The sequence below is a fragment of the Panthera tigris genome, chromosome B4, assembly GCF_018350195.1.
Source record: "Panthera tigris isolate Pti1 chromosome B4, P.tigris_Pti1_mat1.1, whole genome shotgun sequence".
NCBI lineage: Eukaryota > Metazoa > Chordata > Mammalia > Carnivora > Felidae > Panthera > Panthera tigris.
In genome coordinates, this window is record NC_056666.1 from 140,670,794 (window position 1) to 140,683,921 (window position 13,128).

At 60.0% G+C, this 13,128-nt stretch overlaps 3 protein-coding genes across 4 annotated transcripts in view; 1 reads left to right on the top strand and 2 right to left on the bottom strand.

Moving 5' to 3' along the window:
- Window positions 1–803: 803 nt before the first annotated feature.
- On the bottom strand, window positions 804–9,169 carry CPT1B (carnitine palmitoyltransferase 1B). Of its 2 annotated transcripts, XM_007094016.3 has the most exons (19): window positions 8,804–9,169; window positions 8,227–8,386; window positions 7,714–7,853; window positions 7,239–7,416; window positions 6,913–7,014; window positions 6,590–6,727; window positions 6,414–6,491; window positions 5,488–5,595; window positions 5,329–5,413; window positions 4,555–4,750; window positions 4,036–4,221; window positions 3,844–3,949; window positions 3,643–3,759; window positions 3,114–3,278; window positions 2,900–3,034; window positions 2,648–2,800; window positions 1,964–2,077; window positions 1,286–1,378; window positions 804–1,139 (listed from the first exon to the last, which is right to left on the bottom strand). In XM_007094016.3, the coding sequence occupies exons 2-19, from the start codon at window positions 8,365–8,367 to the stop codon at window positions 1,056–1,058; spliced, it is 2,319 nt and encodes a 772-aa protein (XP_007094078.2). In that variant the 5' UTR covers window positions 8,368–8,386; window positions 8,804–9,169; the 3' UTR covers window positions 804–1,055. The 2 variants fall into 2 exon arrangements, with proteins under 2 accessions (XP_007094078.2, XP_042849579.1); XM_042993645.1 differs by lacking the exon at window positions 8,804–9,169 and having other exon boundaries at window positions 8,227–8,473.
- Window positions 9,170–9,438: 269 nt separating this feature from the next.
- Window positions 9,439–12,846, bottom strand: CHKB (choline kinase beta). The gene is made up of 11 exons (XM_042993646.1): window positions 12,509–12,846; window positions 12,173–12,281; window positions 11,841–11,954; window positions 11,501–11,634; window positions 11,120–11,215; window positions 10,892–10,950; window positions 10,724–10,805; window positions 10,488–10,596; window positions 10,246–10,349; window positions 9,882–9,963; window positions 9,439–9,729 (listed from the first exon to the last, which is right to left on the bottom strand). Exons 1-11 carry the CDS (start codon window positions 12,844–12,846, stop codon window positions 9,655–9,657), a joined length of 1,302 nt encoding a protein of 433 aa, XP_042849580.1. The 3' UTR covers window positions 9,439–9,654.
- Window positions 12,847–12,876: 30 nt separating this feature from the next.
- The window catches only part of MAPK8IP2 (mitogen-activated protein kinase 8 interacting protein 2), a 29,164-nt gene continuing 28,912 nt past the window's right edge, over window positions 12,877–13,128 (top strand). The window contains exon 1 of the mRNA XM_042993641.1: window positions 12,877–13,118. The gene's annotated coding sequence lies outside the window, so the exon portion shown is untranslated. The remainder of the gene's footprint in view (window positions 13,119–13,128) is intronic.

The window sequence follows — 13,128 nt, forward strand, 5'->3', positions numbered from 1 at the left end:
TTTTTTTTTTTTTTTTTTTAACATTTTTTTAATGTTTATTTATTTTTTTGAGACAGAGACAGAGCATGAGCAGGGGAGGGGCAGAGAGAGGGAGACACAAAATCCAAAGCAGGCTCCAGGCTCTGAGCTGTCAGCACAGAGCCCGATGTGGGGCTCGAACCCACGAACCATGAGGTCGTGACCTGAGCCAGAGTCGGATGCTTAACCAACTGAGCCTCCCAGGCGCCCCTTCATTTCTGGGTTCTTAGCACCAAGCATAGGGCTGAGATCCAGATTCATTCTAGCATGCAGTGATAGTGCTGTCTACTTATACTTTCCAAACAAATTATTTTTTGTTTACTCCTGATGTTAATTTAATGTAAAAGCCAACCTGAGAGGAGGAGCATGTGTTGCTCCAGATTATGGTGTGTGCCGTCTCACAGACATGGCCACTTGGCACCTTGACCTCGGGCCTGAGGTTACAGCCCCTCCCTTTGGCCAGGAGGAGGCCAAGGGTCTCCACAGGGCTGTGCAGGGGTGCAGAGGGCGTGACTATTCATGGAGGAGGCAGGTGGGCCCCACTCTCTGGCTGACAAACAGAAGTGGCCCCAGGGACCAGGTGAAGTTCTAAAGCAAGAATTTATTCCAAGCGCACACGTGAGTGTGGACAGCGGTGACCTCAGGAGAGACACGCATTTCAAAGTAGGTCATATGCCTCTCAGTCTCCCAGCCCCAGCTCCCCACCCTGCCACTTCTCTGGTCTGGACTTGGGCAGGGGAGGGCCTCATAGTCCCCAGCAAAACAAAGGTACCTGAGAGCCCAGAGAAAATTACACAGCCTTATCTTTATTAGTATCTAGCAAGAAAAAGAAAATCGAAATCCCCTCCCTGCTCCAACCCCACCTCCACCACCTGGGCCCTCAGCCAGCAGCATCTATCTGCCTGGAAAGTGCCGGCTGCCAGAGCTGTCCTTGGAGCCGGGACACCTGTGCAAGGCCACCCTGTGCCTGTGAGCCGACCACAGGCCCCTCCCTCCACAACGTGGGGATGGAAGGGCAGCTGGCATTTCTCCAGCTCTCAGCTGTCGGCCTTGGGAACTTGGAAAAGATCAGCGATGTCCAGCAGAGCCTGGCGGATGTGGTTCCCAAAGCGCTGGGCATTCTGTGGGAGCCAAGAGCTCAGACCAACCTTCAGGTGAACCCCTGTCCCTCTGCCCCTAAAACTGAGGACTCTTCCCCCACCCTGCCCAGACAGGGCCCCAGGTGGCATCCCCTCCTCAGGCCTGTGCAGGAACAGGGGAGACTCACCGTCTCTGAGCTTGAAAACTTGCTGGAGATGTGGAAGAAGATGGTGTTTTCGCCCGCAATCATGTAGGAAACCCCATAGCCGTCGTCTGCCACCTGAGGGCAGCACGAGAGTAAAGAACAAGTAAACCAAACTTTGTGGATCCGAAAGCCAAGCTGACTTCACGCTTGTTCTCCCCACAATATTCCCAGGAAGGGGCCCCACCCCAGATGCTGCGTTTCTCCTGCGGTCAGGAACACCCCCAGGAAAAAGCGTGAAAACCGAGGGGCTCTGCCCGATGCAGCTCCAGACCAGGAGCCAGGACCTTGTGTTTCTTTCAGAAGGCTCAATATCACTGCTTCTCTCGGGGGGGGGGGGGGGGGTGACAAACTAGCCCACTCGAACTTCTCAGTGGGAGGCCTGGGCTGTCTCTGGGAAGCACACGCTTCAGAGGAGGAAACCAGCCCTGGGTGTGGCCATGCTGCAGCTGGGAGTATTGAGGAGTGTTGGCCTGGGTGGGCCCCAGGCACCCGTCTTCTGTCTTCTGTCTTCAGGTCAGGCCCGTAGCTACTCATGCTGTTTCCACGCAGGGCAAGCCCCGGGGCCGTGCTCCCACCTCTGGTCTGACTTCAAGACTGCACTCTCCACTGAAACCCCTGGGGCCCAGTCCTGCTCATCTGTCCCCTCTCAAGGGCACTTACGGGGCCAAAGCCACCACCGGCGCCCAAGTGATTCGGGTACTGCTCTGGGTCAAACATACGGATCTGGAATTGAGCGATCTGGCTGGTGGAGAGGCGCCAGGGTTCTGAGAGCACCTGCAACAAGGGGGCCCCAGCAGTGAGACACCATGCACGGAGCGCCATGCACCGAGCATGCACCTGCTGACAGGTGGTGCCTCAGCACCAGTACGAGTGACGCTGCCCCTCGCCCGCCCTGCCAGTGTGTTCTCAGCCATGTCAGCATCCGCACAAAACCCTCAAGGCCCCATGTGACCTAACTGTCCCCTGGGCCTCCTCTCCTACCAGCCTATCCCTTCCTTGGTTCTGCTCCCTCCCCTCCTGCTGTTCCTTGCGCACCCACACCCCTGCCTCAGTGTCTGGGCACCGGAGGTTCCCCTGCCTGGGTATTCTGCCCACCCTGATACTGCAGCCTCTACGCTTTCCTCACAAGTGCTGTCACCACCTGACACTCTCATGAGAACACCAGCTCCGTGAGGGGAGGTTCCCACTCAGAGCCAGGACCACGAGCCTGGATGGGCTGTAGAGTGGAAAAGCCGGCCCCAGCCCTCGAGGGCAGCTTCTGGGGAGCTGGCCAGAAAGAAAACAGGCCAAGCCCCCCCAGGAGAGGGCATGGGGACAGAGGACACACCCACCAACAATGCTGACCTCAGCCAGGAAAGGGGAGCTGACCCCCAGGTACTTGGAGACCACGTAAAGGCAGAAGAGGTGCCTGTCTATCCCAGCCCCTGTCATGGCCAGGCGGTACATATTCTGGTGTTTCTTGGAAGCTTTCCGGAAGAGATCTTGGAGGTCTGCTTTCTGGGGAGCAGAAGTGGAGCAGTGAAGAGTAGCCCTGACCCCAAAGTGGGCAGAAGGTAGAGGGGTCACCTCACAGTGTGGCTGGTCGGGGAGGCTCACCATGTGGGACCCCTTCACCATAGCCTGAACAAAGGCTGTGGACTCGCTGGTACAGGAACGTACAGTCTCGGTCCGTCCCTCTCGGAACATTCTAGTCATGGAGGCTTCATAGGTCAGGCAGAACTTGCCCCTGTCCTGAGGAGCAGAGAGGGGTGAATCTGGCAGGTGAGTCTGGTGCCACCCTGCCCCCTCAGCGGCCCCGCGGGGCTCCTACCCGGAAGTGGGCCAGCTGCAGGGCAATCTGCACAAAGGCGTCAGGGCTGGTCCGACACTTCTTGATGAGGCCTTTGCCAAATGGCAAGAACTGGAAGCAGTACAGCTCCACGTCGTCTGCCAGCGCTGTGGCCACCTGGTAGGAGCTCTCGATGACCGCCTGGCACTGCCAAGACATGGAAGGGTCAGCTGGGGGCAGAGCTCTCTAAGCAGGACTCCAGGGTCACATCTGGGAGGCCTGAAGTTTAGGTGATAGATGAAAAGCGGGGCTGGGCAGGTCTCGGTGCACCTTCTCCATCTTCAGACACAAAGGGCAACCTGGGGGCAGCAGCCACCAGAGGTCAGGTAGGGCTTTGTGGGAAGAGGGAGGCACTAACAGGTGCCCCATGGATGACTCTCACACCTCACATCTTTCTCTAACCACCAAATGGACTCTGAGAAGCTCCTGTCCCTCCCCCGAGAGCATCCCGGGTACTTGTCATACTTGTCACTCTCACAAGCCCGTCCCTGTTCCTTCGCAGACGGCACACCTGCTCAGGAATGTCCCACTGCAGCCGCTGGGGAGCTGCAAGCATGGGGTTCGGTTTGCCCAGGCAGTGCCCAGTCTCCGTGTAGCCCAGGTGGAAGGTGTCAGTGCCCAGGACAAACTGCAGGGAGAAGGTCAGGCTGAGAGACCACCCACGTGTCCCGCACCCAGCCTGCCCTGCAGGATGCCTGTCAGGGCCCGTTACCTCCCAGAGGTGCCCTATGATAGGGGCGTCTGCCCACGCGTGTTCAGTGTTGAGGCCCAGCTGGCCATTCTTGAAGGCAATGAGAGTAAAAGACTTGTCGAACCACCTGCAGGAAAGGAGGCAGGCGATGAGCGGAGCACACCGAGATGGACGGAGAGGCGGGGGGCCTGCACCGGGGCTGGGGTGCCGCACCTGTTGTAGCAGTTGCCATGAAGTAGGGCCTTGCCATAGAGGCTGAGGCTGGCCTCATCTTCAGGGTCGTAGTGGGGAGACTCCTCGTCCAGGGCCACAAAGAAAGCAGCGCGCTCGATGGCGTCTAGAGCAGTCTTGTTCTTGCCGGAGCTGAAGAAAGCCTGGCGTGCCTGTGCCCACTCCACTCTGGGGGCATAAGGGCAGGGTGAGAGCTGGAGACACTGTGGGTGGCAGAGAAGGGCACCTCCCAGGACCCAGCAGGGCCCAGAGCTGGGGGTACCAGCCTCTCCTGGAAGGTGTCCTTGTCCTCCACACACTCCCTCCTGGCCATCACCGAGCCGGATGTGGCTGGAGATGCAGTGGGCTACAGCCACTGACCAGCAGTGCCCCTCGCCACAGAGGGTCCTGCTGTGGACAGAGGATGCCGTGCCGGCACTTCCCTCCCTCAGTCATGCCTCTGGCCCCACGTTCCAGGGCGGCACTCGGGGCCAAGCCCCTCCCCTCGTGGGGCCCTGATACCTTCCCCCCGCAGTGAGGGCTGCCAGCTTCTCCTCCCCAGGCTGAGGTGGGGAGGGGTCATCCAGGATCCTCTGGAACTGCATCTCCAGGTCGCGAGGCTTGAGCAGGTGTGAGCCCTCGTAGAGCCACACCTTGAAGAAGCGGCCCTTGTGGTAGACGGCCACGTGCCTGCTGTCGGAGAGGTGCTGCAGCAGGTCTGCAGCGGAAGCGGGCAGGAAGGCTGAGGCAGTGTGGCATGGCGTGCCTTGCTCCACTCCACCTGCTCTGTAGGCTGCCAGCTTCCCTGGGGGGGGGGGCTGGGGTGCAGGGGGCCTGCACTGAACCAGGCCCTATGCTGGTTGCCTCCACACCTTGTTGAAGGCCAACACCCTGTGAAGCACTTCACAGGGCAGGAAGCCCACACACTGCCCCGGGGTCTGCGAGCAGCCTTCTGGTCCCACAGGCTCCATGAAGGGCTCACGGAAAGCTCCGCCCCCCCGCTGCTCCTTCCTCAGACTACCTTCCCCCCCCACCCTGCTCCTTCCTCAGACTACCTTCCCCCGGCCTGTGAAGCCCAGACAGGACAGGAGGGGCTCTGTTTTGGGCCCGCAGGGTCCCAGCACTAGCGTCGTGCCTGTGAATAGCAGGGTCACAATTACATGACCCTGAGACACCCAGGATGCTTGGTGATGGATGAGCAGGTGGTAGGGTGACCAGCCATGGCAGGCCCAGAGCTGGGCGGGAGGGAACTCCGTCTGGATGGTCCCACCACGGGCTCCTGGTTGTGGCCAGTACCTGTCTCCTTGCCTGGGATCCGGGTGGTGTTGAACATCCTCTCCATCTGGTAGGAGCACATGGGCACGATGCCCAGTGCCATCACCTGGGAGGAAGGCCCAGCATGGCTCAGACTCAGGCCTCCTTTCCCTGTCATGCCCTCAACCCAACACAACTCACAGGCTTGATCTCTTCACGGTCCAGTTTACGGCGATACATGATCATAGCGTGGACGATGTTTCCCAGGCGGGCTGCCTGTATGTCTGTGTTCTTGATGAGCACAAAGTCCTACAGAGAGAGGACAGAGCTTGCAGGTGGTGTGACAAATGTGCACAGGTCACCTGGGTCTCCCTGCCTAAGGACAGGGTGTCTTGACCCCTTCCCCCGGTCCATCCTGCACATTCGGTCAGGGTGCACTGCCAGAGATGAAATGCGTAACTGATCACGTAACCCCTCCGCCCAGCCTGAATCTTTGATCTGCTTTTCCGTAATCTATTTTTGTTCGTATTTTGTTTATTTTGCATTGAAAAAGAAGTTCCCCCCACTAAAAAACAGTTTAAAACCTCTGGTGTGGACAAGCCATATATAAGCTGTGAGGAGGACAGTTTTGTGGAGGAGGGGAATTCAGCACAGGATTCACAGTGTGTTTTGGACAGTGGGAGAGGAGAGAGAGGCATGCTGCATGGACCTGTGGCTGGGCGGTGGGGGGACCCTGGTGGCTGCATGTGCTGGTGGGGGGATCCTGGTGGCTGCAGCACAAGCATGTGCTGGGGGTGGGGGGCTGGTCATGGGAGGGTTAGAGACCAACAGTGACCTTCTGAGCTCTCAGAGAAGCTGCTCTGGGTCCACATCGTGACACAAAAGGGAGGCATGATGAAGGAGATTCCCTGGGGATGGTGTTAGGAGAGCTGGGAACATGTGGCTGGGAGGCCAGCAAGGGAACCAAGGCAGGAAGTGACGGAGCCTGGGGACTCTGAGACTGACAGCGTCAGGCCGTGTGGCTACCCAGTTCTCTAGATCCTCGGTATCTCTGCGGCCCTGAAGCTGCTTCCTGACTGTCCCTCCAGGACCTCCCTCATCTTCCCTGTCCCCGAATTCTCTCGCACCATGACATAGTAGTTGCTGTTCACCACGAGGGGGGCCCTGCTGCGCAGATACACGTACTCTTCCCACCAGTCACTCACCTGCGGGAGGGAGGGAGCAGTGAGGGCTGGGGCAGAGGGCAGGGGACAGATCCCCCTGACACAAGCGGAGGTGAGAGTAAGCCCAGGAGGGGACTCACATAGTTAGTTGCCCACCATGACTTGAGGACCAGGTACTTCTGCAGCCTGGGAGCAGTCTTGTCCTGGAATTCTTTGGCCAGCGTCTCCATTCGGTAATATTCCTCATCATCCAGCAAGGGCCGCACAGACTCCAGGTACTGTCCAGCCAAGTTGTTGTCAGTGTGGGGGCCAAACAGCAACAACCACCTCTGTCCCGACCCTCTTCCAACCCAGCCCCATTGCTCTAAACCGCGCTCTTTGCAGGGGACAGTTCCTTATGTTTGCAGAAGTCCTCTGGGTCCAGCCTAGCCTGCACATTGGGATGTCTGATTCAGGCCCTCACCCGGTGAATTGTGGCTGGCACACTGGGCACAGGAAGCTTGGGCAGCGATGTCTGGAAGCTGTAGAGCATGGGCCGCCGGCTGGACAGAAGGCGGACACAGAACTGGGCGTACAGAGCACAGAGTGTTTCTGGTGAGAACCAGGGGAAATAACGGAAACAAACTAGCAAACACTTGAGGACTTGGGCTCCCGACCCTCAGAACCAGGACAAACCTATGCACCAGGCACCAGTGCCCTGTCTGCCTCTCCCCTCCAAGTTAGAACCCCAAATGAGGCCCCCAGGGTCTCAAACCAGATGCCTGAACCCCTCCCCTGGCTTCTGCTCACAGCCCAGACTTTGGTGAAGTGGCTGGTCTGGCCGTGCATCTCAAACATCCAGCCATGGTAGGAAAGAAGCATTTTCAGGGTTTGGCGGAAGAAGAAGATGCCCATCATCCAGACCCCCGTGGAGAAGATAGCCATGCTGAGAAGTGCCCGGGTCTGTGGGGTCCGGTAGGGGCCACATCTGTCAGAGAAGGGAGAGGGCTGCAGAGGGTCCACTTGAGGCCAGCCTTGGGGAAATTCTGACTCTGAAGTTTTGATGGTACAAACCATCTTGGGGGAGGTGCTGAAGAATAACATTCCTGGGCACACTCGTGTCTGAATGCATAACATACAAACTTACGAATGTGGGACTCTGGTGATGGCAGCCCCCAGGGAGGGCTGCCCTAGGACCTCCAATGGCTACTGTCCTGCATCTGCCCAGCTCAGGAACCCTGGCCTTAGAGCCTGCCCGGCCCTCTCTCATAGCCCTGCTTCTCACCCCTCAGGGAGGCATCTCTGGATACAGCAGATGAGTCCCATGGAGATGTCCACTTTGCAGTAGGAAGAACCCACGGTTGCCATGACGACGACCAGCCAGCTGGTGGGGCTGCCAGGGTACACACCCCTAAGGATACCATTCTGTGGGGCAGAAACAAGCACACTTACAGCAGGAGTGAGGGCGGTGAGCAGGCACCTGTGGGGTCCCGGGTCTCTCACCTGTTGTGTTCTTCTTCCTCCCTCATGTCTGGTCTTCCCCTTCTCCACACTCCCACACCTGCAGCACCCGATTACTCACTGTGTCCCTCTGCCACTCCTTGTATGCCCATCTCCCCGCCACACCTTGAGCGCCGCTCTGGTTTCTGCACTGCTAGAGCCTGTCACCCAGCAGGACTGCCAGCCAAGGTGGGGGTGGAGGATCTTAACAAAGGGGCAGCAGCTGACACCTGGCCTCTGTCTCCGGGAGGACTCTATTCTGCACTTGCTGGAAGAAGCGAGAACCACCTGCGCCCACCTTGATGCGAATCAGGCGTTTCTTCCAGGAGTTGATCCCAGACAAGTAGACGTGTTTCAGGGCCTCCCGACTGAGCCGGAAGTCGACCCCATCTGGGGTCACCGTGAACTGGAAGGCCACGGCCTGGTGCGCTTCCGCCATCCTGGAGGTTGGCCGTCACCTGGGAGGGGGCAGGAGGGTGCGCGGGCGGGCTCAGGCTGACCCCGCCCCCGGCCGCCCTCCGCGCGGAGGCCCCCTCCCTCCGCCCCCGGCCGGGCCGCGCCCCCGCCCGCACCGCGCCAGCGGCCGTCCCCCGCCCTCCCGCTTCGCACGGCCGCGCAGCCTGACCAACGGCCGCGGAACCCTCGCGCCCGCGTTCCGGGCAGGGTCCGTCACGGTGGTGCAGGGGTCGAGCCGTAAAATCTGCAGAATGGCTGCCTCGGGGTGGGGGCGAGACGCAGAGTTGGTCTGGGGCAAGGCCGGGTCTGGGCACTCCCAGCCCCGCCTGGGAGGGACCCCGGCGCCGTCCTGGTCCCCTGCTCTGGTCTAGGACTCTCAGCCGGACCGGTGGCCCTGTGTTGCCCCCCACTCCACTCACGGGTTGGGTTCGCTCCTGTCAGCGTGTGGGGCCAGTAGCTCTGGCCCGTGTCCCCACGTCCTTCAGGCCTGGCCATCCCCGCCCCGCCCTCACCGGGAACCTGACACCCACTCCCAAATTTGGGTTGAGATAACAGATGTGGGGCGGCAACCAGAATCCCCTTCCCTCTGTGGTGGGAATCAGGAGTGGGGGCGGTCCCGGTTTCTGCAAGCGGAGATTGCTCAGAGGTCTGGGAACCTGGGGGGGCCTAAAGGGTCTCACGTGAGGATGGTGGCATTAGAGCTAAAAATAGCTGAATGTGGGGAAAAGGTCATCCATGTGTCAGCTGTGCTGCCTGTCCCCTGCTCTCCAGTGCTCAGGGTTGGGCAGCCCCACCCCAGGGCCCTCTTTGTACCCCCATTACTCCCCAGTCCCCCGCCCCAGTCTCTCTAGTGTGCATCACTTCTAAGCTGGAGCCAGGGAGACAGAGGGCCAGGGGCTCCATTTGGCAGAGTGGACCCTTAACTACTCTCAAGCCCAGAGCACCAAACAGCCATGCTTTTCAGAAAGGGAAAGTGAGGTTCAGAGCCACGGTCACTTTGTCACCCTGTGTGCATCCCTTGGTTGGTACTTTGTGCTGCAGAGCCAGGACGGGGTGTGAAGGAAGACGCTTGTTTATTGTCTTAAGGTGCACAGCCCAGGGGTTCCCTCCCACCATCTTCGGGCTGTGGGGAGAGGTCAGCCTCCTCAACCCCAATCTCACTCCAGGGCTCAGCCCAGTTCCCAGAGCCCCTCCCCCCCCTCTGCCCCTCCCTCCAAGGTCCTGCCCTGGAGACTCCAGGAGAAATCTGGCGGTTGGGGGCTGTGGAGAGTCAGGATGAGGGCTGGAAGCTGCTCAGCTGTCCCTTCTGCTGGAAGTAGAACTGGAACCGAGACTGGGCGTACTCCTGGGGGAGAACCCACCCCACAGACTTGTGACAAGGGTGGGTCAGGCACACCCAGCCCCCACCAAGTCTGCCCACAGACTTCCCGGAGGGCACATGGCCCCTGATGCACCCCACCTCCCGTCACACCTAACCTGCCCACCTGGGTTACTCACCAGGTAACCAAATTCTATGGTGGACATAGATGCCTGGAGGATAGACCAGAGACCCCAAAAGAAATGGGATGCCAGAGCATACCTAAGGGGGGCAGGAGAAACGGGGGTTCAGAGCATACTTGGTATTACCTGGATCCTATCCCTGAGGTTGGTCAAGCCCCAGAACTCCAACTTCTCCCCCACTGCCCTAACCCCAACCCTGTCCTGACTGTCACCACTCTCCATCAGCCTCATCTGCACTCTCTGCCCCCACCAGGCACTGGCACCTTACCCGCAATCCTGTGAGTCGGCCTGCCTGCCTCCTTCCTCAGCCCCCTTTCCTCTGCACCCTGCTCTACCCCTGCCCCCACCCATCCTTCCTCACCGATTAGCCTCTACCAGCAAATCTTCTTCCAGTTTCCTCTGCTCCTCTTGGGAGATGGTCTCACCTTTCTTGACCTCTGCTAGGTAATGGCGAATAAAATGGAGCTGAGATCAACAGACAAGAGTCAGGAAATGAGACTGGAGCATCTCCCAGCGAACATCCTTTCTTGATATTCTTTTCAGACATCACCTTCCTCGTCCCTCATAGGCCAGGTCCCGCTCCCCAGCCTCTGGTCCACATACCTGCTGCCCCCGGGTGGGGTAGTCTGCAGGCTGTGCTTTGTAGAAAGGCCACTCGTCGTGAGTATAATCATAAACCCACTCACAAAAATGGTTCCCAATGTCAAAGCCCCTGGGGGAATAAGGTAGACACTCAGTCCCCAAATACCCTGGGTGGCTGGGATGCAGAGAGGAAGGGCTAGTCTGTTTTCCAGAGTGCCTGGAAGCAGACCCATGGAGACCATTCTCTTAACCCTCACCTGTAGTTGTAACTACTGTACTCAAAGTCGACCAGCATCAGTCTGTCGGTGTCTTCTGGCTCTGAGAGCAACAAGATGTTCCCTGGGAGAAGGGGTGCAGTTCTGGTCATTCCAGGGTCCTCTGGCCCCCCTCACCTTAGGTTAGGAGACTCAGATGCTTTCTCCTACCTTCCTGGATGTCATTGTGACAGAAGACCACTGGTGATGGGGTAGAGTCTAGCAATTTCCTGCAGGGAAACAGGGGCATGGGTCCTGAGTAGGAGTGGCCAGAGGAGGGTGAGTCACCCTCGTGGGCCAGGCCCTGACCCAGCCCTCAGTAAATCCTGGGAAGGACCCCATTCGGTACCTGGAACTGCCTCCTGTGCTACTCTGTTCTCCTGCCCTGCCTTCCCTCACCTGAGGTTACCCATCTCATCCTTCAGGCTGTACATCTCCAGCAGGTTCATCTGTGGGAGGCCAGTGTGGGGCAGGTCCTGGATCTGCTTTAGGTACCTGAAACCCCAAGAATAAGATATGCTCGCTGTGATCCCTCCCTACCCTCCTATCTACCTTTTTTCCTGTCACTGTATGACTTGTCTGATGGATTTTTCTGGCTTGTCTGCATTATTTGGAAGCCTGTTCTGGGAGAGACCATACTAGATGACACTGGGATGTGTAATCCGCTCAGCTGGAGGACTGGACAGTCATGGACACATTCAGTTGCAGCCCAGGGTAGTACCTGCCAGCAGTAGGGTTCAGACCAGGTGCGCAGGAGCCCCGAGGAGGCTCCTGACTCACCGTTCCATGGTCCCAAACAGCCAGTGGGGCTCCTTAGTGAACGGCATCTCCATGCCATGGAACCGGGCCATCTTCGTGGCGATTTCTGCTGACAACACCGGCTCTCGAAGCTCACACGTTTTCAGTGGCCGGCTCTGCACCCAGGAACCTATCAGGGTGGTGAGGGGGCTGGGGCAGGAGGGGGAAGGGGTAGGGGAATGGGTGGGTGGGGGGGAAGTCAGGGTCTTGGGGAAAATGCCCTACCTGGGGTAAGGGGTGTGAAGGCACGCACTGGAAAGGGGAACGGGGGCTGGGGGTAAGGAGGTGCCTCAGGGAGGTCAGGGCCGGGCTGGGCTCATACTGGGATGTACTGTTCCAGCCGGCCCTCTGGAAAGACTCCATAGAGCTGGGGCCCCAGCGACCGCTCCGCCAGGATGGCGAACATCACACTTTCAAGGACCAAGGAATCCACGCCCTGAAGGAAGACGGACAACAGAGGGGGCAGAGCGGTGCTAACACCGGAGGGTCTGCTTTCCCCTCCCATCCCCGCTTCACTTTACGCTCTACAGCCCGCAGGCTCCAGAGCCCGGCGTCGCTACGGTAATTTACAAGCTGCTTAGCCCCCCCCCCCCCCCCACGCTTGCTGGGAGGTCCTAATGCCACTGGCCACTGCGGCCCACACTCCCTCCTCACCTGCAGGATGGCCCCGTACAGTCGCAGGAGCACCTCGCGGGGCTCCTTGCCGACGCTGGGCAGGTGGTCCGGCAGCGAGCAGCGGAAGAGCAGGTTACTGAGGCCTCCGCTGCAGACCCACACCGGGGTGCGCTCAGCCCGCGGTCGGCCGCCCCTGTCCCGGACCCCCACCCCCCCACCCCTCCCCCTCCCCCTCCCCCCTCCCCCCTCCCGCCGGGCTTCCCCCCGCGTCCGCCCCCCGGCCAGGCCGGCCCCGCCCCCGTCCCCGCCCCCGCGCGCGCGGGGTCTCCGAAACGCGGTGTCCTGAGGGCCCGAGCTCGACCCCTGACCTCCCACCTCACAGGGTCAACCCTCAGCTGTTCGGGCCGCACTCGGCGCCAGGCCCCGCCCAAGTACTCCCGGCAGCACTGGTAGGCTCGGCGCTCGGCGTCACGCGATAGCGACGAGCTGCGCCGCCGGTTCGGGGCCGCGTCCAGGCACTGAGACTGCAGCAAGCTGTCCTTGGCCAGGCTGCCGCCGACAGCCCCGCCTCCGACCACAGCTGTCCCCTCGGCAGCCATGGCGCGCCTGGGCCAAGCCCAAAGTCCAGTCGCGCTCAGCCCCCTTCGGGCAGACTCGGCTCCTTCCGGCTGCGCTCGGGTCTGCTTCCGGCTAGCCTGTTCTTCTCCGGTCATACTCGGGTCTCTCCGGCTCTTTTCGGCTCTCTGCGGCGGCGCTCGGCTCTCTCCGTGACCCTGGTCGCGTACCTATTCCGAACGCCAAATCCTGCGTGCTCAGGGAGCGTCCCGCCCCTGCTCCGGGCGAAGACCAATGACCTCTCTCGCTGGGCGGGGCCGCTGAAAAGACAGGCAGCTGTTTGGCCTGCGGCCGGAGCCGAGGAAACGACGTGGGCCGACCAGAAGTGTCTTGAGCAGCTGGGTGCGCTGCCCTGTGGCGCGTCGCGAAGGTGGGTCACG